The sequence below is a fragment of the Leucoraja erinacea genome, chromosome 10, assembly GCF_028641065.1.
Source record: "Leucoraja erinacea ecotype New England chromosome 10, Leri_hhj_1, whole genome shotgun sequence".
Taxonomy (NCBI): Eukaryota; Metazoa; Chordata; class Chondrichthyes; order Rajiformes; family Rajidae; genus Leucoraja; species Leucoraja erinaceus.
Genome location: NC_073386.1, coordinates 33,147,103 through 33,169,952, shown reverse-complemented (window position 1 = coordinate 33,169,952; position 22,850 = coordinate 33,147,103). Strand labels below are relative to the sequence as shown.

The 22,850-nt window shown below is 40.8% G+C and overlaps 1 protein-coding gene across 1 annotated transcript in view; it reads right to left on the bottom strand.

Annotated features, from left to right (window-relative positions):
* The window catches only part of negr1 (neuronal growth regulator 1), a 403,329-nt gene that overhangs the window by 30,913 nt on the left and 349,566 nt on the right, over positions 1-22,850 (bottom strand). The window contains exons 5-6 of the mRNA XM_055641889.1: positions 14,615-14,735; positions 3,301-3,452 (exon numbers count right to left, since the gene is read on the bottom strand). Coding sequence (XP_055497864.1) covers positions 3,301-3,452; positions 14,615-14,735 — 273 coding nt within the window. The remainder of the gene's footprint in view (positions 1-3,300; positions 3,453-14,614; positions 14,736-22,850) is intronic.

Below are 22,850 nucleotides of genomic sequence, written 5' to 3'. Positions count from 1 at the left end.
ATACTTTTAGGATTAGCTGAGACTATCTTTTGGAAATCATAGTAAAATGGCAACTAATGATGAGCAAATGCAATCCATTAAGTGCCTCAAATGCATTGCCACAAATGCATTTACCCTGGTTTTAGTGTTGATCGGAATGCACTGACAAAGATTTAAATCTGGCATCACTTAACCACTGTCATGCTTTTAGTTTAGAGGTAGAACTTGAAACAGGCCCTTCGGTCCACCAAGTCTGCGCCACCCAGCAATCAGCAACATAGCTCTACCCTACACACTAGGGACAATTTACAGAAGGCAATTAACTTACAAACCTGCACATCTATGGAATGTGGGAGGAAACCGGAGCACCCGGAGAAAAACCACGCGGTCACAGGAAGAATGGACAAACTACATACCGACAGCACCCATAGTCATGATTGAACTTAGGTCTCTGGCGCTATAAGGCAGCAACTCTACCACTGTGCTGTCCCTAGTGTCTCTGGGCACTTGTTTTATTTCCAATGTGCAGTTAGCTGCAGCCCTTCATTTGGACTTTACGAAAAAAACGATTAAAAGGCTGTTTTCTGCATTATATCACTGAAAAATTAGAAAATGCATTGCTCATCTAAAAAATGTTTGCCAAGTAGATTTTCATGAAAATACTTCCTTCAAAATAACAAATTCTCATTTGACTATTTGACCTTGTAACTTTTGCATCTACTTTTGTCTGGTAACGTTTTTGTTTATGAATCAGTAAACTTTTAGTTGATTTTCATCATAATCATACAATAAAATCAAACCATATATAGATTTGAAGTTGGCAAAATTGAAAATAAACAAAATTGTGAAAATAAATGTAGATGGATGCTCTAAATAAAACATTATCTTTTACTGAATTCCTAATTTGCAGAGTTTAATGTACTTATTGAATAGCAACGTCTAATTCAAGGGCACTGTCAAAATTAAAATGGGGAACAAAGATAGAAATGAATATAAACTGCTTCAAAAACGGCAAGCATTGTTTCAGATTTCTACAATATGTGGAAGGAAACCAAAGATTCAAGGTTAAACAATGCACCATTTTTTTGATCATTGCAATCTTTTCAACTGACGTATCAAAAGATTAGAGCCTCAAATTCTAAAGAGCTCAGGTGGAAATTTGGTTTGGTGCAAATATTTCCATTTCTCCATTTCTCCACTCCTTCTGAATAATCCTAACGTACTATTCACCAATTTTTCACACTGCTTTTTCATGGAACAAAGTCTTTGCAGGGTTACCATTTTAAGTACTATTTTATGTTACTGTTTTACTGCAGGTCCTCCCCAGCTGACAAACACCTGACATATGTACAGCCCATAGACACGAGTGTTTGGGAGCCCGCTGAGTTGGACTTGCTGACTGCTGCAGGGCTGCAGGCGACAGTTCTTGACAGGAGCTGAACCTTTGCCACATCGAACGCTGGAAGAATATATTCTCGTTAACTCATTGGTGTTCATTTAGCAAATTCTATCTGGAGACATCTGGGATTTGACTTAGAAATCTGTTCTTATGATCTGGCACAGGGTGGAAACCGCATTTCCTTTGAGTGGGTCTCCAGTTGGAGATGAGGAGGAAAGTAAATTACTTTATATTATTTTTATTTTTTAAAGTTTATTGGTTTCATAATTATTTCCAATGATTACTATGATTTTAAAATGTTGAAAAAGAGTCATATGGCATGGAAACAGGCCCTTCGGCCCATCGGATCTGCACTGACCAGCAAACACTCATTTACATAAAGTTTACGTCATTCCTATTTTATTCTCCCCACATTCTTTATCAATTCCCTCCAGATTCAGCCATTTACCCAAGCACAATTGACAGTGGCCAATTAATCTATTAACCCATACATGTTTGTGATGTGAGAAGAAACCAGAGCATCTGGGTGAAACCCACATGTCACAGAGAGAGTGTGGCAAAGTTTACATAAACACAGAGGCATTCAGTGCAAATACTGGCCCTTCAAATGACAGATTCCTTGTCGATGATCAACCGTCGACTATTTGTTCAAGGCTTATATATAAATGATAATATCTAATAAATATATAATATCATGCCAATGTTGTGCAATGTTGAAATATATTTCCTGTGATAAAAGTGCAGTCATGACTATTTTGGCTCATGCACATTATTGTAAAAAATTATTATTGTATTTTTTTGAAACAAAAAAAATATTAGATTTCAGATAGGGTGTTGAGAGGTAGGGAAAGATTCCTAGATATTCCAGCAATCTCACATGCACATTGATGCTGCAACAACCCTTTGCACTTGAACTTTGAGCCATTGTCAAAACGGGTAGGTTAAATTAACGGGAAGGTAAGTAAAGCACTTCAGCTGAAAAGCTGCTATTGGAATCAGATTTTTTAAATGTAATGGAGACCCATGAAACCAGGCAGTGTGCGTTCCAGAAGATTCTAAAGAGATGAGGCAGAAATAAGGGATGGAACTACCATACACATGGAATGCAGCAATTGTATATCAAAGGAGAATATTAAGGTTTGCTGAAAATGGGCCTCTTTATTGGATGGTGTTTGTCTTTCCCTCTTCCATCTTTCAAATTCAACACTAATTATGTTACTGAAACTTGAAACTTAATGATGCCATTTGTGGGGAAGAACATTGAAAGTCTGTAAACATAAACACATTATTCTCCCAAGCAGCCTCTGAGCCGGAATATTGGATCCAGCAAACATTTTACAGCCACCTTAAAATTACTCAAATCTACACCAAGAATGGAAATTCCTTGACAAAGCAAACAATACATATTTCCAACACCTTACTAAGTTAACAAAAAATCCACGTAAGATGATCATCATTATTCTACATCCAATACAAAATAAAATCAGGAGATAAAATTAAATTAGGGTAATGTGGCTTAACGTAAATTTTTCTTTCTAGCTTTTTTGTTTCCTTTCTGTAATTGGTAACAATGGTGGGTCAAGATTCAATTTGTGTGGAATAGGAAACTAAGGGGATTCCTTACAACCACTGGCTCAGATAGCTATTTCTCATGTATTTGGAATATTATTGGTGAATATTCAATCGCAGGAAGCATTACAACTAATAGCATGTTTATACAAGGGTAGCATAAAATATTGTTGTTAAATTAATGGAATTAGATTGCTAGGACTTGACAATATATCATAATGTATTTTCATATATTTTTATATATGAACCAAAATTGTAAGTTTTAAAATACAGCTCTCTTAATCCATTTCACCATCACAGTATTCTTTTTGAAATACAGTATAACAAATGCAGGAATCTTTTACAAGACTTACTGTGTAGAAAATGACTGGCACTACTTGTCCCTAGTTTATTGGCAGCCACGCACGTGTAATTGCCATAATGATCCTCTGTAATGTTGGTAACAGTGAGGATAGATCTGGTGTTGAAGTTCTTGATATGAATCCCTTGCCTGCCGGAGGCCAACCTAATGGATTGACAAAAATATGTAAGATGATTAGAAAACAACGATCTTCATTGGGTGAAGGAAATCACTTTCTTTCTCTCCTAAACTGTACTGTGTGATACTGAATTAAATCCTCATTTCTGTAAACAAAAGTAGTTTTAACAGCGCAAGGGATAAGCAACATACAATGAGACAGACAAATTACACAAAAGAAATGGTGCAATTACAATTAGCAGCAAAAGTGAGGCAATTGCATTTACCTTTTCTGGAAATTCCATTGAAAACCACCAGCTATCACCTGCTCACTGTTCAAATACTTTCTGTTTCTGTGCCTGTTTGCTCAAAGGTGGAATTCTGAGACGGGCTGGAGGTCAGGTCCATCTGACTTCCCCGTCTGACACTGGACTCAGCAGAGCGTCTAGCAGTGGAGCACTAATGTACAGAGGAGAGAGGCAGATGCACTATCCAGACAATCACTGTAAGGTAGTCGATGGTCATTAATTTTCTCTGATTCTTTAATCAAAGGGTTTCACTCACCAATATTTGGCTGAAATCTTTATTTTCTTTAGCTCCATCACAACAATGGGGACAAGGTTAGATGGTTAGAGGATGGAATTGAGGATAATATGAAGAGTATCAGTTTGGTTTATTATTGTTACGTGTACCGAGGTCTAATGAAATGCTTTATTGTTGCATGCTATCCAGTCAATGAAAAGACCATACATGATTACAATCAAGCAATCGACAGTGTGCAGACACAGGATAAAGGACATAACATTTAGTGCAAGATAAAGTCTGTTTTACTTTGGAGTCACGTGAGTGACTACGTGAAGAAGACGTAGCGACCGTGTTGGGAGGAGCAGAGCCCCTCCAAGTGGTGGAGTGCAAAAAGCCTGAAGGTAAGTGGTTTCACTTTCGCTTTCAGGTTGCTTTCTCCCGGGAGACTTTGTGCTGTGTGCCAGACAAGTCTAGAATGGAGAAAGGGCGAAAAGGCAAAGGGAGGCATACCGCAGGTAAAACTCAAGAGGACCGCGGGTCTGAGAGTAGTGGGCGCCCGATTAAAGAGTCAGTGGCAGTAAAGCCAGCGACTGCAGAAACGGCAACCAAAAGTACCGTTACAGCACCTTTAGGGTGCAAGGCCAAAAGAAAAACTGATCGGCCAGTAGACTCGGAAGAGTCAGACCCGGAGGTTACCCCACGTCAGGAAGACATTATGTCTACTCAGGTCGCTAACCTGGAATTTCTCATGGGGAAAATGATTTGTCAGCACCCACTCCAGGAAGAGTACAGTCCGCATTGGCCTACAGGAGAGCCAGCGCAGGGAGTGCCTGGAAAAGGCCCGGCTCAGCGTTGGCCTACACGAGAGCCAGCACCAGCAGTGTCTGAGGAAAGACAATTTATGCGTTGGCCTATAGGAGAGCCAGCGCCAGCGGCACCTAAAAAAGGGCTGCCAATGCGTGGGCCTAGGGGAGAGCCCGCAAGGGGAGCACCTGCAAAAGGGTTTACTATGCGTAGGCCTATGGGAGAGCCAGTGCTAGAAACACCTGAAGCAGGGATACCAGATCAGTCCCACTATGAGGAAGAATTTCCAGGACAGCAAGATTCGGATGACGAATCATATGAGGACCAAAGCCCAGTAACAGAGCCCAGAATACCAGGTCTGGCCCAAAGATTCTCCGTTCCCAGACTGAAAGGGGAACCTTTGGCAGAGGAAATAGCAATGACAATAAATTACTTGCTCTCCCATCAGCTGGAGGAGCTGACTATGGATGAGACTGTCAAAAAATATGAAACCCCGCAGAATTGCGCACTGCTAGCAGTCCCAGCAGTAAATAATGTAATATGGGGCTATTTGGGCACGGCAGTACACGCACAAGAAATTAAATTACAGCGGGTGTTAAGATTGCTGGGGTCAAGTATTACGGCTTTTGCCAGAGACCTGGATGAAGAACACGTGACTGCGTCACAACAGGATGTTTTAGCACTCATGTGTAAAGCGCACTTTGAAATAAACTGTATTCGTAAAAGTGCTATAAGGCCTAACATACATCCTAAATTTAAGTCTGTAAACCAACTAATATTCAATTGTCTAATCTGCTTTTTGGAGAAAATCTAGCCAAAAGGGTGAAAGACCTGAATGAAGAAGCAAAAACCGTGGGAATGATAAAACCACCAGTGTTTGGCAGATCTGTTCAAAGGCAATTTCCCTACCGAAGGGCTGTGACTGGGGCCGGTCAAGGAACAAGTCGGTCGTACCCATATACACGTTATTGGCGGACTGTTCCTGGGACACATGGAGGTTACAGTGTTCCCACTAAGAGCAGAGGACAACGTTTGTCACCAGCAAACCCTGAGGTAAGTGGGTCTGATCCTGGAAGAGATATATTAAGTGTTTCACATTTGCAAATTGGGGGAAGGTTACAATTCTTCCTAAAAGAATGGCAAAAAATAACATCTGATGCATTTATACTGTGCCGTATTATGGGGGTTCAGAATTGAATTCTACCCATATTTGGATCCTCCTACTCAACATGTTTCAAGTTGGACACTTATTTTCTCAAAAGAAGAGAATATGGACATTGAGGCGGAACTTGAAATATTGTGTAGGAAAGGGGTCATTGAAAAGTCAGTTCACCAATTTGTGTCAAGCATTTTTCCTAGAGCAAAAAAAACGATGGTGGCTGTAGAATTATTCTCGATCTGACAAGTCTTAACCCTTTTGTACAGTATAAACATTTTAAAATTGAGACATTTGCCAATGCTATACAGCTAATTTTAAGAAAAAGCTATATGGCCAGCATAGATCTGCAAGATGCATATTACTCTGTGGCTGGGCATGGTAATGATCGAAAATACTTAAAGTTGAGCTGGATGAGCCAATTATGGCAGTTTAAAGCATTGCCTCAGCCCCTTTACAAAATTGTTAAAAACCAATCTTAGCATTGCTAAGAGCTCAGGTTCATTTGGTAATGGCTTATTTGGATGATATTTTAATTGTGGGTGACACTCAGGCTACAACAGAAGCATCGGTGTCAATAGTCAAGCTCACATTTGAGAGGCTGGGGTTTGTGATACATCCAGATAAATCCAAATTGTCACCAAGCACAGTAATTGATTACTTGGGTTTCACTATTAATTCAGAACACATTATAGTGACTTTGCCCAAGGATAAAAGGCTGCAGTTAATTGAGGGTTGTATCAAGCTCATTACACAACATCAACCATCAATTAGGCAAGTGGCAAGCTTGCTTGGCAAACTAATTGCTTCATTTCCAGCTGTGCAGTTTGGTTCACTGTACTATCAGCAACTGCAGCGAGCAAAGGTACAAGTATTGAGGAGACATTTAGGGCATTTTGATAAGCCCATGCAATTACCAGTAACAGCTATTACTGAAATATAATGGTGGATCAGGAGTGTCTCAAATGCTTCCAGGGAAATTCTGGTGGAAACACCTGCTATTATTCTGCAGACTGATGTAAGTGCTCTAGGTTGGGGTGCTACTGATACTATTTCCAGCTGTGGAGGTAGATGTAATGTGGAAGAAGTACCTTTGCTCCGAGCACATGGGATCAATTACCTAGAGCTGTTAGGTACATTTTATGGGCTTAAAGCTTATTGCTCTAATGTGCAAAACTTGCATGTGCAGGTTCAGATTGACAACACTACGGCTGTAGCGTATGTTAATCACATGGGTGGAATCAAGTCAGAATCTTGTGATAGATTGGCAAATGTTATCTGGAACTGGTGTATTAGCAGAAACATTTGGCTTTCGGCAATCTACCTACCAGGTAGATTCAACATAATAGCAGACACCAGGTCACGTAAATTCAATGACAATACAGAATAGATGTTAAATCGTGACAATTGTTGCACAATTTGGGGTGCCAGAAATTGACTTGTTTGCATCTAGACTTAACCACCAATTACCTAAATATGTTTCATGGGAACCAGATCCTGGTGCAGCAGCGGTGGATGCATTCTCGCTACATTGGGGTGGAATATTTTTGTATGCATTTCCTCCATTTTGTCTCATTGGTAGGTGTCTACAAAAGATCAAGCAGGACTCCGCTTCAGGAGTGTTGGTGGTACCAGATTGGCCTACACAACCATGGTACCCACTGGTTAAAAATGATCACAAAGTCTCTTATGGTTATTCCTAAACAAGAAAACCTACTTGTGCACCCTGTAACTGGTGATTCGCATCCTTTACATGATCGTATAGGTTTGTTGATTTGCAGGTTCTAAGGAGGCCATATCTCAGAAGAGGACTATCAGATCATATTGTGGATGTTATTGTAGCAGCCTGGAGGAATAGTACCCAAAAGCAGCACATTTCTTACATAAGAAAATGGGAGGTGTTTTGCTTAAGGCAGAATATTTCATACCACACTGCAAACATCCCAGATGTGTTAGAGTTTCTGTCAACTCTCTATTTTAATTTTAAATTAAGTTATAGTGTGATCAATACTGCAAGAAGTGCCCTCTCTGCATATTTATGGAGGGAGAACAATATCTTGTAGGATCACACCCTTTGGTCTGTAGGTTTATGAAGGGAATTTTCAATTCCAAGCCTCCTAGACCCAGGTATACATAAATCTGGAATGTGAGGGATGTGCTGATGTTACTTCGTCAATTGACTCCCATTTCAGCTCTGTCTTTGGCCAAGGTTACCATGAAGGTAGTTATGCTCATGGCACTAGTTTCAGCACATAGAGTGTAGAAATTACGAATAGATAGGACGGTAATAGCAGCAGATGTCATTACATTCTATGTCTATGATTTACTCAACCAGAGCAGACCTGGAGTCATGGGGTGTAAGTTGGTTTTTTCAGCATATCCTACGGACCCAAGACTATGTGTAGTGTCACAGTTAAGATGTTACATTGAAGCCACCAGGACCTAAAGAGGTGCCGAATCAGCATTCTTTATCAGCCATAAAAAAAACACATAAGAAAGTGTCAGTGCAGACTATCTCAAGGTGGCTGAAGCAGGTGCTGGTTGATGCAGGGATTGATACTGACAAATTTAAATCTCATTCCACCAGGGCGGCATCAACATCGGCAGCCCGGGATTTGGACGTCCCAATAGACCATATCCTCGCGGCCACAGGATGGACAAGTGAACGGATGTATCACAATTATTGCCATAAGGAGATTGCAGAACCTGGGGTATTTGGTGGTGCTGTTTTGGATTCAGTGTTAAGTTCCCTCTGGGATAAAGGGGAAATGTTTTGTTACGATAAATAAACCATTAACTGATTGCATCAATTTTATGGTTATATATTATTATGATTTTCACTCATTTAGGGTCAATCAATACAGTGAGATGAACGTGACTCTGAAGTAAAATAGTAAGATTATATGAGAACATACCAGTTTGAAGTTTGATCTTTATTTTATGAGGAGTTACGATGAGGGACTACGTGCCCCCCTCATAAACGTCAGCTGGAAGTTCTGGTTTCTCACTTATCTTACTATTATGCTTCGGTAATTATTATCTGTGATTTCACACCGCTGCTTTGAGGATTGACGCGTGTGCGCCTGGACGGGGTCTTCTTCACGTAGTCCCTCATCGTAACTCCTCATAAAATAAAGATCAAACTTCAAACTGGTAAGTTCTCGTTTAATATCACTATTAAAGATTGTTCAAATGTCTCCAATGAGGTAGGACCACATTCTAGCTGGTGAGAGGATGGTTCAGTTGCCTGATAATTGCTTAATACAGATGAGAACAAATATTTGTTTCTATCTACAGTATATCTATCTGATGATGATGATGATGATAGAGCTCCAAGAGGCCTTTTGGAATTTGAGACAGCCCCATATTTGTCTGGTTCAACCTGCTTTAAAATATTTCAGCTACACTTGCACTTCCACTGTCCAGGCAACAATTTAGGAAATTTCAGTTGGGGATGTTGTCAGTGTAAGTAAGGATGTGAGGCTAGATGGCACACATAGCCAAGGAATTAGGAATAGATGAAGTTGTACCATTTTCCCTTAGAAAACGGGGCAGCACAGTAGCACAGAGGTATTGGCTATCTGTGCAGTACTTGTACATTGTCCCTGTGACTTCAGGTTTATAGGCTTCTGTAAATTGCCCCAAGTGTCTAAGATGGGTTAACATGCGACTAATGTGTGGGTGATCGATGGTTGGCATGAACTCGCTGGGCCGAAGGGCCTGTTTCTGCACTGTATTACAAAAGTAAACTAAAGCCTGTGTAGTAGCGAGTGGCCTGTGCCTATATCTTTTAGTACTGGATGGAATAAAACTAGAGTTTATGAGATCTTGCTTGACCTCTGGATATCGTGAAACACTAAAAAAAAAGTGCTGTGTAATAACTTTTGTAAACTCTGGAGTCAGTATGAAACAGAGTCTTAGAAGTAGATTGTGATATTACCCTGATCATTCATCTTTAGGTATTGATTGATGGACAAATACTGGCCTGGAAACATATGGAAATTGCACAAACATTGGTAATAGAGCTGTAGAATGGTTGAGTGAAGAGTAACCAATTTAAAGTCTCAAACAAAATGCAATACTGTGATAGTAATAAAAAGAGAAATGGTTAGTGGAGCTTAGTAGATTGGGTATGAATTTTGGATAGAGAAGAAAATAATGTTTCAGATTGATGACTTTTTGTTCAACCTAAGCTATTAACTCTGTTTCTTTTTCCACTGACGTTGCCTAACTTGCATTATAGATCCAGCTTTTTCAATTCTTACTTTAGATTTCCATCATCTGCAGTTTTTGCTTCTCAATTTGTGTAACAATATTGTCAGCCTGATCCAATAACTTCATAATGAAAGATGTGAAAGCTCTCCCACTGTGCTACATTGATATCATGCATAGATATTATGAAGAATTGCATGGCTCAACAGGAACATTTAAGACGCTGCAAATTTATTGGATGTGTAATGCATTGAAGAAATATGGTGGGGGAACTGCAATGCAAAGAAAAAAGTACAGTCAAACAGATGGGAGTATTTCTCAACAAATTTAGTCATGATGCCCCAGACGACATCATGACTCCCCCCCTCCCCTGCACCCCAACACAACTGGCACCTATTTCTCCCCTCTCCCTCGCCTTCATTCCTTCTTCTTGCTTCACAATTTGCAAATCTCCAATCCATTTGTCACACACCTTTTTTTCATCTATGGCCCTTGTTCAAACATCTGTCCATTCAAAACCCCCCATCCCTGTATTCACCTATTAAGTGCCATGCTTTGTTCTGCCCCGCCTCTCCTCTAGCTTTCTTCCCTAAGCCCCCTCCCCCTCCATCCCCACAATCTGTCTGCAGAAGGGTCCCGACCCAAAACATCACATCCATGTACTCCAGGGATGCTGCCTGACCCACCGAGTTACTCTAGCATGTTGTGTCTTTTTCATGATCCTCTCCATATTTTCAAACCAACACCAATAATTTGTTGGATCTTCAGAGTAGAAATCCAGGCACCATCTCCAGAAATAATGGATGATGATTCAAGAATCAATGACATGAGTCAAACATGAAATGCATGGTTAAGTTTAAGCAAAGGCATACAAAAAATAAATTTAGAGTCTTTCTTTGAGAGAATGTGAAGATTCATTGTTTATTATAGGGTGGAAATAATAGTGGCAGGTTGTCTGTTTTCAGTCTCTGCTGAGAATCACCCCACTGCATTGAGAGTGGTGTATCAAAATGTATCAAAAAGATGAATCCATAAGGAAACAACACTTTGTTCAAATCGCTTGTCAGTTATGAGGAAGTATTGAATATGATTTCATATTTAAATACCTCGGAATATTTTTTCTACATTATATAAATCCCCCCAAAATTCTATCAAAAAGGAAGCATATGTAGTACAGTATCTTGATATGATATACAGTCAGGTGACAAGGGGAGATTGCTGGTGCTGGGAGAAAATTGTGTATTATGGGACAATTCACAGCAAGAAAACCATGAAAGGAATTGGTCCTGGTAGGGCTGTAAACCTCTGATTCTCCAACCAAACCCAACAATTACATCTGCTGAAACCTCATTCTACCCCCCCCCCCCCCCCCCCCCCCCCCCCCCCCCCCGATTGACATGCTTCATTTGGACCCCATTTGCAATTACATTTAAATAAAACCTCCTTTTGATCCTGACCATCAATGAGCACCTCTACGGCAAAAAAATCTGGAGCAAAAAAACAAAATGCTGGACGAACTCAACGGGTCAGATAACAACTGTGGAGCCTGAAGGACAGTTAACTTTTCTGGTTGAGACTGCATTAGGACTGAGCGTGAAGGGAGATAGCAGGATAAAGAGGTGAGATGGAGGGCGGAGACGGGGGCTAGAAGCTGATAGGTGGGAGATGATGGGCACATGGAGCCAAGTGGAGTAGAGAAAGTGGTGAAGTTGGAAGATGTTGCCTGGTGGGCGATAAATATAAAGAGATAAGGAGACATGAAAGAGTCAGATTTGGTAGGTGGGAGAGAGTGGTTGGAGTTAGAGGCAGAATCTGATAGATTTGGAAGATGATATGTGAACAATCAGTCTGAAGAAGGGTCTCGACCCGAAAAGTCACTCATTCCTCCTCTCCAGAGATGCTGCCTGTCCCGCTGAGTTACTCCAGCATTTTATGTCTACTGTGGAACCAGATATGGAAGGGATGATGGGCAAATGGAACTAGTTGGGGGAAGAAAACAAAATTGGGTGTCAGAGGGCTGGAGATGGTGGTGATGGAAAAAGGGGGCAGGTGAGAAAATTTGCGAGGATTAGAAGGTGAAAGAAAGAAGCATAGAGGGTGTGGGCTACCTAATGGCTGAAGACAGACAGTTTGGCAAGGGAATGGGACGTGGAGTTGAAATTGCATGCAACTGGAAGATTAAGGAAGGCCATTGCACTCTTCTCCACTGCCAAGTTGAGGCCAAATGTACACTAGAAGAACAACAACATCTTATAGATACTTACAAAATTCTTAAGGGGTTGGACAGGCTAGATGCAGGAAGATTGTTCCTGATGTTGGGGAAGTCCAGGACAAGGGGTCACAGCTTAAGGATAGAGGGGAAATCCTTTAAGACCGAGATGAGAAAAACATTTTTCACACAGAGAGTGGTGAATCTCTGGAACTCTCTACCACAGAAGGTAGTTGAGGCCAGTTCATTGGTTATATTTAAGAGGGAGTTAGATGTGGCCCTTGTGGCTAAGGGGATCAGGGGGGTGTGGAGAGAAGGCAGGTACGGGATACTGAGTTGGAAGATCAGCCAAGATCATATTGAATGGCGGTGCAGGCTCGAAGGGCCGAATGGCCTACTCCTGCACCTATTTTCTATGTATCTATGTAACATTATATTCTGCCTGAGTTGTCCACAATCTAAAGAAAAGAACGTTGAATTTTCAAATTTCAGGTTACCTGCACCCTCTGTGTGCCTTTCTCTGTCTTATTCATCCAGATTCCCTTCCTCTTTCTCCCCCAATGCTTTGTTACCCAGTTTTGTTTCCCTCCTCTAGCAGTTTATTTCTTGGCATCATGATTAAAATTGGCATATTTAAATCAGCTCCAAATGTGAAAGCCGACTGGGCCTCTGCAAACACCATTGGGAGAGGAGTGATGTTCCATTGATGGCTGCTTCAATCTGTCCAGGTAATGAAAGTCAATCTCAAATTACTTATTGCTTCTGCCAACACAACACCTCATTGTTATCTTATCACACTTTTAATATTCCAATGATTGTCCTGAGAACTGAGATAATTGCTTTGGTTGCCTATACCTGCACATCAAAGTGATGTATGATAATGTTAGTACCTAGAGTTCTGAGACGTAGGAACGATTCACACAAGCAATTTTAGACCGTTTGTCGGTTACATTATGCAGTTTACCATTATAATACATAATTATGGAACATAAATGATTATGAATCCAACCAGTTCATGGCAGACTGAGAGTCACTGCAGATATTGTCAGAAAGCAGAGGAATTATAAACATATAATCAAAAAGGAGGAATTCACTAAAGAAAATCATGGTTAAACTAAAACATACGATAAGGCAGACTACAGAAAAAGAGAAAATCGTCAGAAGATGGAAAAATAAATGCTGAAAATACAGTTATTCTCTAAATATCATACACATTCCACTCTTTTATTTTCATCTTGAGCCATGACTGATTAATTATCTTTCTCAATGACTTTGACAAATGTTTGACTCCCTAATCTATTTCAGTATTATTTTCTGTAATGGGACAAAACATGGTCATAGATAGGAGCTAATGAGAGGTGGTCACACTTAAGCTGCAGGCAGAGAATGGATGGGCGACCATGAGGAAAGGGAGCTGGTGGAGTTCAGGAATTCCATGTGGCCATACCCCCGCAAAACAGGAATACTCTTTAGGAATCTGTTAGGGTGGGTAACTGTTCAGGGGAGAGCAGCAGCAGTCAGGTCTGTGGCACTGGGCCTGGCTCTGAGGCACAGTGGTGTTGTGTGAAGACAGGCAAAATGATAGTGAAAGGAGACTCAATAGATAGGGGGGACAGGCAGAAGACTCTGGTACCAGGGTCCAGATGTCTTGGAGTGGCTGAAGAATATTGTCACAGGGGACGTTGAGCAGCCAGAGTCAATGTGCTCATAGGCACGAATGACACAGGTAGGAAAAGGGATGAGGTCCTGCAGAGTGAATATAGGGAGTTGGGCAAAAGGTTAAAATAGAGGATCTTGAGTGTGGTAATCTCTGGATTTTTACCAGTGCCGCTTGCTAGTGAGGGTAACAATAGGAGGATATGACAGATAAATGTACGGATTCATATTTTTGGACCATTGGGATCTCTTCTGGGTTACAGGTGACCTGTACAAGAGGGAAGGGGCTGTACCTGAATTGGAGAGGCACCAATATCCTTGCAGGGAGGTTTGCTAGTACTACTCGGTAGGGTTTAGACTAGAATAGCAGGGGGGCAGGGACCAAAGCAGTCAGCAAATGGAAAGGTTGATGAGAAAGTGACAAGTAAGTCTCAAAGGAAGGGAGAGGTTCAGGAACATGGGGATAATGAAGGGCTGAAGTGTGTTTACTTTAATGCAAGGAGTTTTCAAGTCCAAGATTAAGTTCATGTATCCTTTATTGTCATTCAGACTTAACGAAATTTCATGCCTTGCAGTCATAAGATAGAATTTGTGAGTAAAGCTGATAAGTTTGCGGCCTGGATCAACGTGATCCCAGTGTGAGCTTACCTCTTGTCTCCTTTGTACCATTCAAAAGCTGCCGCAGGAACTGCAAAAGCCTCACATCGCAATAGCCCAACTTTACCAAGAACCATCCCAGGACTCTTAATTTCCTTTATTGCTGGAGGGTCTAAAGCAGACAATGAAATATGTTAGTACACCAGTTATAAAAAGCATATAAAAAGCAAAAGCAGTCTGTACAGTTAGATTGATCATTTTTGCATCTGCATCTGTACATCATTCATGCCTGGTGACATGCAGTTAACATGTAAATCAGATGTTCATGCTTTCATGTAACATTCAGATAACCTTGCATCATATTGCTTCAAATACTACATTCTGCACAGGAAAAATTAAAAGCCATGTCTTTCCACAGTACTCTTCTAATGGTCCATATCCAGATTAGCCTTTGTCCAACGGTTCTTCCGAGGACCACAGGCCTGCTGGTGTCAGATGTGGATCTGTATTCATTCATTGCAATTTCCACTTTTTTAAACCTCTAGTCCAACAGCAGCATTTTTGACTGGACTTTATGCTGCTGTTGGAGAAGAGGTTATTCTTTTTATTGTTATCATGTATTTGTACACTGTGGATGGCTTGATTGTTATCATGTATAGTGTTTCCACTGACTGGATAGCATGCAACAAAAAACTTTTCACTGTACCTCCATACACATGACAATAAACTAAACTTGTAGCCAGCAAAGGTTATACCTCTGTACATGTAGCTGACCTACAGCTCGACTTATCACTGTGCCCAATGGTAGAGTACTGTGTTTACAAATCTGTTGTCTGCTGCTGCAAGTAAGAATGTAATTGTTCCGTTTTGGTACATAGTTTAGTTTAGTTTAGTTTTATTGTTACTTGTAGCGAGGTACAGTGAAAAGATTTTTGTTGCATGCTATACATGATTACAATTGAGCTGACTGCAGTGTACATATACATGATAAAAGGAATAACGTTTAATGCAAGATAATGTCCAGTAAAGTCCAATAAAAGCTGGTCCAAGGGTCTCCAATGAGGTAGATAGTAGCTCTAGTTGTTGATAGGATGGTTCAGTTGCCTGAAAACAGTTGGGAAGAAAATGTCCCTGAATCTGGAAGTATGCGTTTTCACACTTCGGTACCTCTTGCCTGATGGGAGAGGTGAGTAGAGGGAGTGTCAGGGGTGAGACTGATCCTTGATTATCCTGGTGATTATCCTGATCCTTGATTATCCTGGTGGTCTTGCTGAGGCAGCGTGAAGTATAAATGGAATCAATGGAATGGAGGTTGGATTGTGTGATGGTCTGGGCTGCATCCACAATTCTCGTCAATTTCTTGCGGTCTTGGATGGAGCTGTTCCCAAACCATGCGGTGATGCATCCTGATAAAATGCTTCTATGGCACACCTGGTGAAGTTGGTGAGAATTGTAGGGGCATGCCGAACATCCTAAAGCTGCTAAGGAAGTAGAGGCATTGGTGTGCTTTCTTGGCCATTGCTCGATATAGCTGGTCCAGGACAAGTTGCTGGTGATATTTACTTCAAGTAACTTGTAGCTTTCAACCATCTCAACTTCGGCACTTGTCCTTAAGTCGATACTGCATTTATCTTGCTGCCATTAAGAGAAAGGTTGTTATCTTGACACCAGATCACAAGGTTCTCAATTGGCTTCCTGTTCTCCATCTCGTCATTATTTGATATCCAACCAACTACAGTGGTGTCGTCTGTGAATTTGTAAATTGAGTTGGCTTTGAATTTTGCTGCGGGGTTTTCACAGGTAACTTCTCTCAAAGCTTACATACCATTTTCTTGAAAAAGGAAAAAGGCACTTGCAATTGATTGCAGCTTACTATATCCTCATGTCTTGCGCTTCATTTGGGGTTTTTTGGGGTGCAGTGACTGTTCTCAGAAATTATGCAGCCAAATTTTTGCAGCAAGATTTCATGACAGCAACTACACGAAAGGTCAGATTATTTTGATTGTACTAGGTGAGAAGTAAATATCAGAAATGACTACTTCCTTGAACAATACCCATTTGAACACAGTAGACAGGCCTTATATAATTATTTTCTGAAATACAACCCCTTTGATGATACAGCACTCCTTCAGCATTGAACGAGTCTGAGTTTGAGTTTTGTATGACATCCTGGAGTTTAACAGGAATTTCCAGGCACTGACAAATCTTTCATATCTTCCTGAATCAGCTGACTTAAGGGCCTGTCCCACTTGGGCGTCATTTGCGCGTCATTTACACGACAGGCCGGTGGTGACTGTCGCGCGAAAATCGTCTAGCAGTACAACAGTCGCGCGGCAAATGCTCTTGAGGACCCTGCTACTTTTGGGAGCCATTTGCAATGTCGTTCGTACTTAGCCCGAACTCCATGGCAAGGGATTTCCCAGTGAAAAATGTTCAAAACTACACGCGCTTTATACCCCGGTGGTCACGTGGTGAGGCGCTCAAATGATGTGCAAATGGCATGCCGACGACATATGGGCGGCGCATGGTTATGGACGTTGACGCACGGTGACGCATAATAAATCGGCATACGCAATGTTCGTGTGTCACCGTGCGTAACCATGCGCTACACGTATGCCGTCATTACGTCAGCGTGCGCAAGGGATACATCACGCAGGTGGCGCGCGAGGATTTTGAGCATTCCAAAATCCTGGGGCGCCGCGCGTTACCTCATGTCACTGCATATGCCACCATACCCCACCACTCGCCATCCGTGCGTCACAACATCCCAACCAATTTTTAGGATGTCCCGTAGATGACGCGCATATGACGCCCAAGTGGGACAGGCCCTTTAATGATTCATCTAATAATGCAGAATTCCATCAGGTCAGATAGTTTTGAATGTCAGAAACATTCAAAAGATAATGAGCAATTTTTAAAAATATGTACTCGTTGAGAACATAAGAAAATTAAAGGGACTTAAAACTTTTGACCAAACTGAAGGACTTAAAGGGTAATCTAAAAATACCAGCAACTTGTTCCCTTGGTTCCTATTCTGCACCACTGAAATCAATGGAGAAACTGAATGTGTGTCCAATCTAACCTGGCCCAGATTGAGTAGGTAGACTGCCCATGAAAAGTAGTGATGCATTTCACAACTCCCTGCTGAGGAATCTAATGTGGGGAAATGTTCCTGATAAACAGCTAACAGCAGATTTAGGAGCTCTTGGAGAATTCCAGTTTCCTTTTAGTTACACAAATATTGGGAGTTATGAGGTATAACTGCTAATATTATCCCTGCATTTTGAAAGGTTTTGGTTTGCTTTTCAACACACATTTTATATTGTTGTTTCTGCATGCATCATTTTCTGGTAATGTGGTTCTAAGGCAATCAAACTGAAATTAGTAATTCTTTTGAAGCTGAATATGGTATTCTGTTCCATGAAGATAACCTGAATTTGCCTCTTCTGCTTTATTAATGGGTGTTAGGAAAATGACTTCAACAGGCTTTAGATCTAATCTCCAAACAAACACATATTACAGTGAAGAAAATTTCAGATAAATGAACACAGATTGTTGCAATACTTAAGACAGAAGAAGCTACGTTTAAAGAAATCCACATAAATATTGAGTGCACTCCGAGCCATATAGCTTTCTAGTTATCATTGTGGAACTACTCAGTGCATTCAAATATATTTCCCTCAGTTAATTAGGTTGTTACTCTATGCTCCTTGCAATCTGTATTTTTGTCAGATCTATGTGCTAACAAATTGCTGATTTAGAGGCAGTGCTGCTTAACTATATTTAAATGGACTATAATTTTACACATTGGCTCCCTGGGCAGTGGTTAGTTATCCGTTGCATTTCTGCTGTTTAAGACTTTTTTGCTTTTTTCTTCAAAACCATCTTAGAGTTAATGTGCAATTTTACAGCTCCCGTTGGATTAGGACAACTTGACTAACGAGGTTTGGTGGCTCGCAAAACAACATTTGATTTTTTGATTTACTTTTTAAGTGAATTTTATTGGAATATTGTAGTAAGTACAGCAGACAATGAAAAGTAATAAAAATACATAAAATTCAATTTTAGCCAAGTATTCCACATGAGATCATAGCAATTAAGTAGGCATCTGGATGAATAAAAGATTAGCCAAATTTTAAAATAAATATCAAAGAGGCACATAAGCAATAGAAGTGGCATAACTGGATGAAAAATGCATTTGTTGGGAATTCTGGAAGGACTTTGGCATTTATATTGACAAAGACTGCAACTGTTGCAGTTTCCATAGACTTTGCTCTATGAAACGCCACGTGATCTTAATTGGATGATGCAAATATACTCAATTTGTCACAGATTTGTGATGGACTGAATTTTGTCAAAGCAGACCGAATCAGAGGTAACGGATCTTTGTGTACACAGATAAATAAACCAAATTACTCTGGAAAAAAATGTCTGTGCAAAGACTTCACCAGTTCTGATTCTGATACAGTTCTTTACTACAATATTCCAATAACATTCACAAACTAATACATTCCACCTAGGCCAAGAGGGGAAGAACTGGGTCTGATATCGGGCTTTCTTTGGACAACATGGCACCTTTTAGAGTTCTAAAATTGTGTCTGCAGAATGCCATGCACACCCCTGATATGAAGGATTTACTGCACATTCACTTAAGGTGCACTGGAAGTATGCAGAGCAGGACATTATACTGATTTAAGAGAGCTGAACATCATGCTAAGTGAGATGAAGGATGAAATGGTAATGATGCTATTTAATGGGTTTATTAACTACTTACTGGTTAGTTGCTTGTTTATTTGGTCAGGCTACTTCTACAATTTAAAGGAGCCTGGCAAATTAATCACAGGAAGGGTGGGGGTATATGGAACAAGTTTCCAGAGAAAGTAGTAGAGGTGTGCACAATTGTAATGTTTGAACGACATTGTTCAGGTTAATGATCGGAAAGGTATAGAGGGATAAGGTCCATTTGGGACTAGCTCTGGAAGGCATCTTGCTCTGTATGGATAAGTTGGGCCAAAGAGACTGTTTTGTGCGGTATAATGCTGTGAGAATATTATTTTGATTAGTGCTTACTTTAGTTGACTCATTGCCAAATGTCCACAGGGAGTAACATGGCTGAATATCTTTGTTGATTTCAAGACAATATCCACAAACCAGCTGCTCTCGCATAGGGGTGGCAACAATTTAAAGAGATCCAGATAAAAGGGAAAGAAGGGGCCGTGGTGGGGAGAAAGGGGATCTTAGCAAGATTACATATATACTTTAGGAATTCCGAGAGAAGTTTAATTTAGATATACAGCATGGAAATAAGCCCTTCAGCTCATTGAATCCATACACCAATCACTCATTTACTCTCTAGATACTAGGGGAACTTTCTGGAGGCCAATTAATCTACAAACCCGCACGTCTTTGGGATGTGGGGGGAAAGCAGAGAATCCAGCGGAAACCCATGCGGTCTCAAGGAAAACTTGAAAATTCCACACAAACAACGCCCAAGGTCAGGTCTAAACCTGGGACTCTGGCACTGTGAGGCAGCTGCTCCACCAGGAGAGGTTTGTCTCCTTTAACCCAAGTAAAAAAACAATGCTTGAGGCATTGTATCTTTACTATGGATGGTGCTATTGTAATTGAACAACTTCTGCAGCTATCACCCCAACATCAAAGCGGGGAAAGGATGACATTGCCAGTAACTGTAAAGGTACTCATAGCTATGAACATGTCTACATCCTTCCAGGCTACTAGATGTGTTTGCAATACCACCCAATTTGCAGTACTCCATTGCATTAATAATGTCCCTGAGCTCTCTAGTTATATATTAATTTAGTTTACTCTCCGAACAACAATAGGTGGAGTGAGAAAAAGACAGTGGTACAGGGTACCATTGTGTGCATGCATGTTGCTCTGTGGTTGGCTCAGGCCATCTCTACCATGTTCCTGAACAAAATGTCCCTGCTCCCTCAACCTGTAGATGGTGTGCAACCAAAGGAAGCAAATCAAGCAGGCTAACACAGTTCTTTACGATGAAAGCCATTATTGTAATATACCAGCTTCTGCCATAACCCTAACCTTAAAGAAGTGCTCGGATTGGCAGTGACAATAAAGGTTTTATCTGGATCTCTTTAAATTGTTGCCAGAGATATTGGCAATATTTCATCTTATCTGGCAGTTATAATGCCTTCATTGTGGCATAATGCCTTCATTATCTGGCAGTTATAATGCCTTCATTGTGGAGCAGTCCTCTGTAGTCTGTGACAAGGTCATTCACTGACTACATGCATTTCTTTCTGGTTTGATAACCACACCAATAATACGTTCATTACAGGATAAGTAGAAACAAGGAACTGCAGATGCTGGTTTACACCAAAGGAATAACTTGGTGGGTCAGGCCGCATCTCTGGAGAGCATGTATCCAGGAATTGTGTAACATCAAATAAATCTGATGGATCTGGCTACTGGGGTGCTAAAACAATGGTCCCATTGCATGCACTGGACTCCTATACAACTATGTTGAATGGACCTCAACGTTTATGGTGATGTGTTAGATTCTGCTCAACTTTGCCATCAAGAGGGAACAATCCTTTCCAACATTCAAGTCAAGTCAAGTCAAGTTTATTCAGATGAGAAGCTGAGAGATTGGAGTCTAAGGATGATGAGAACAGGCAAATTGCCTGGGATAAATATTAAGAACCAATTTTAATGCGTTATCAAATAACCTGAACCCTACATTTCATTCCTGATAGTCATCCTGAAAGCAGGTATAAGGTTTGCAGAAGAGACAAGGAACTGCAGATGCTGGTTTACAAAAAATGACACAAAATGTTGGAATTACTCAGCAGGTCAGGCAGCATCTCTGGAGAACATGAATAGGTGACGTTTTGGATTGGGACCCTTCACTTATCTTTGTTTTCTCTGGAATACCAAAGGTTGGGGAAGACATGAAAGCAGTATATAAAATTTTGAGAGGTATAGATAGGGTAAACAGTCAAAACCTTTTTACCCCTGGATAAAAATATAAAATACTAGAAGGCATAGCTTTAACGTGAGTGTGGCACAGTTTAAAGGAGATGTGCAGGACATGGTTTTTATTACACAGAGTGTGGCGAATGCCTGGAACATGCTGCTGGGGATTGCAAAGGAGGTATAAACAATAGTAGCATTTAAGAGACTTTTAGATTGGCATGGATATGCAGGGAATGGAGGGATATGGATTATATGCTGGAAGTTAAGAGTTGGTTCGTGGCACAACCATGTGGGCCGAAGGGCCTGTTCCTGTGCTGAACTGTTCTGCGTCCTATGTTTATCATTGACGCTGCCTGGAGAACATGGTATGAGTACTAATAATGTGTGGTAGAACAGATTACTGGGTTTTTGATGCAAAGGAAGCTCCTTTGAGCATTGATACACAGAATCATTGTGACAGAAGTGCAATTGACCCGAAACAATATTTCTGCTTCTCCCTGTATTGAACTTATCTGACCTGATGAATATGCCCAATATTTTTTGTTTTCATTTTTGACCAAGCAAATGTTTTGCAATGAAAAAAATATTTAAGAAGGAACTGCAGACGCTGGAAAATCGAAGGTAGACAAAAGTGCTGGAGAAACTCAGCGAGTGCGGCAGCATCTATGGAGCGAAGGAAATAGGCAACGTTTTGGGCCAAACCCTTCTTCAGACTGATGTAAGGGTGGGGCGGGAAGAAGAAAGGATGAGGAGGAGCCAGAGAGGTGAAGGAGAGCTGAGAAGGGGAGGAGACAGTGAGGGATCCCTTTCTACTGAAAGAACGTTGTTACTTGATCAGAAATAATGATGTTAATAGATGTTGTTTCCCCAGCCTATATAAAATCCTCGAAGTAAATGGATACTCCTCCATTTTGCCAGTCTCCTAGTTAAATAAGATTGTAAATAGCTTGTTCTAAGCTTCCCCCAGTCTAGTTTCAGTCAAAAATCACTGAGTCAAGCACTTGCGCATCTAAACTTTATTTTGACAAAACACAATTACAGTTCAACTACTGTACCTAACCACCGCGGGTTCAATCCTCGTATCTGCCTGATCAAGCCCTCTTGACCTCGCTCAAACAGAGACACTCCAGAAGGTCACGCAGTCCTAAGCGCTCTCCCAGAAGATCGAACAGGACCTCGTGGCAGCGGACTTTTATAGGTCCCCGGACCTCGAGAGGCCGAACCACATGGGGGTGGTCTGTTTACAGTCCAATTACAGATATCGATTAACCCTATATATGACAGACATTTCCCTAACCCAATAATACAGTGGCTAATACATTGTATTTGA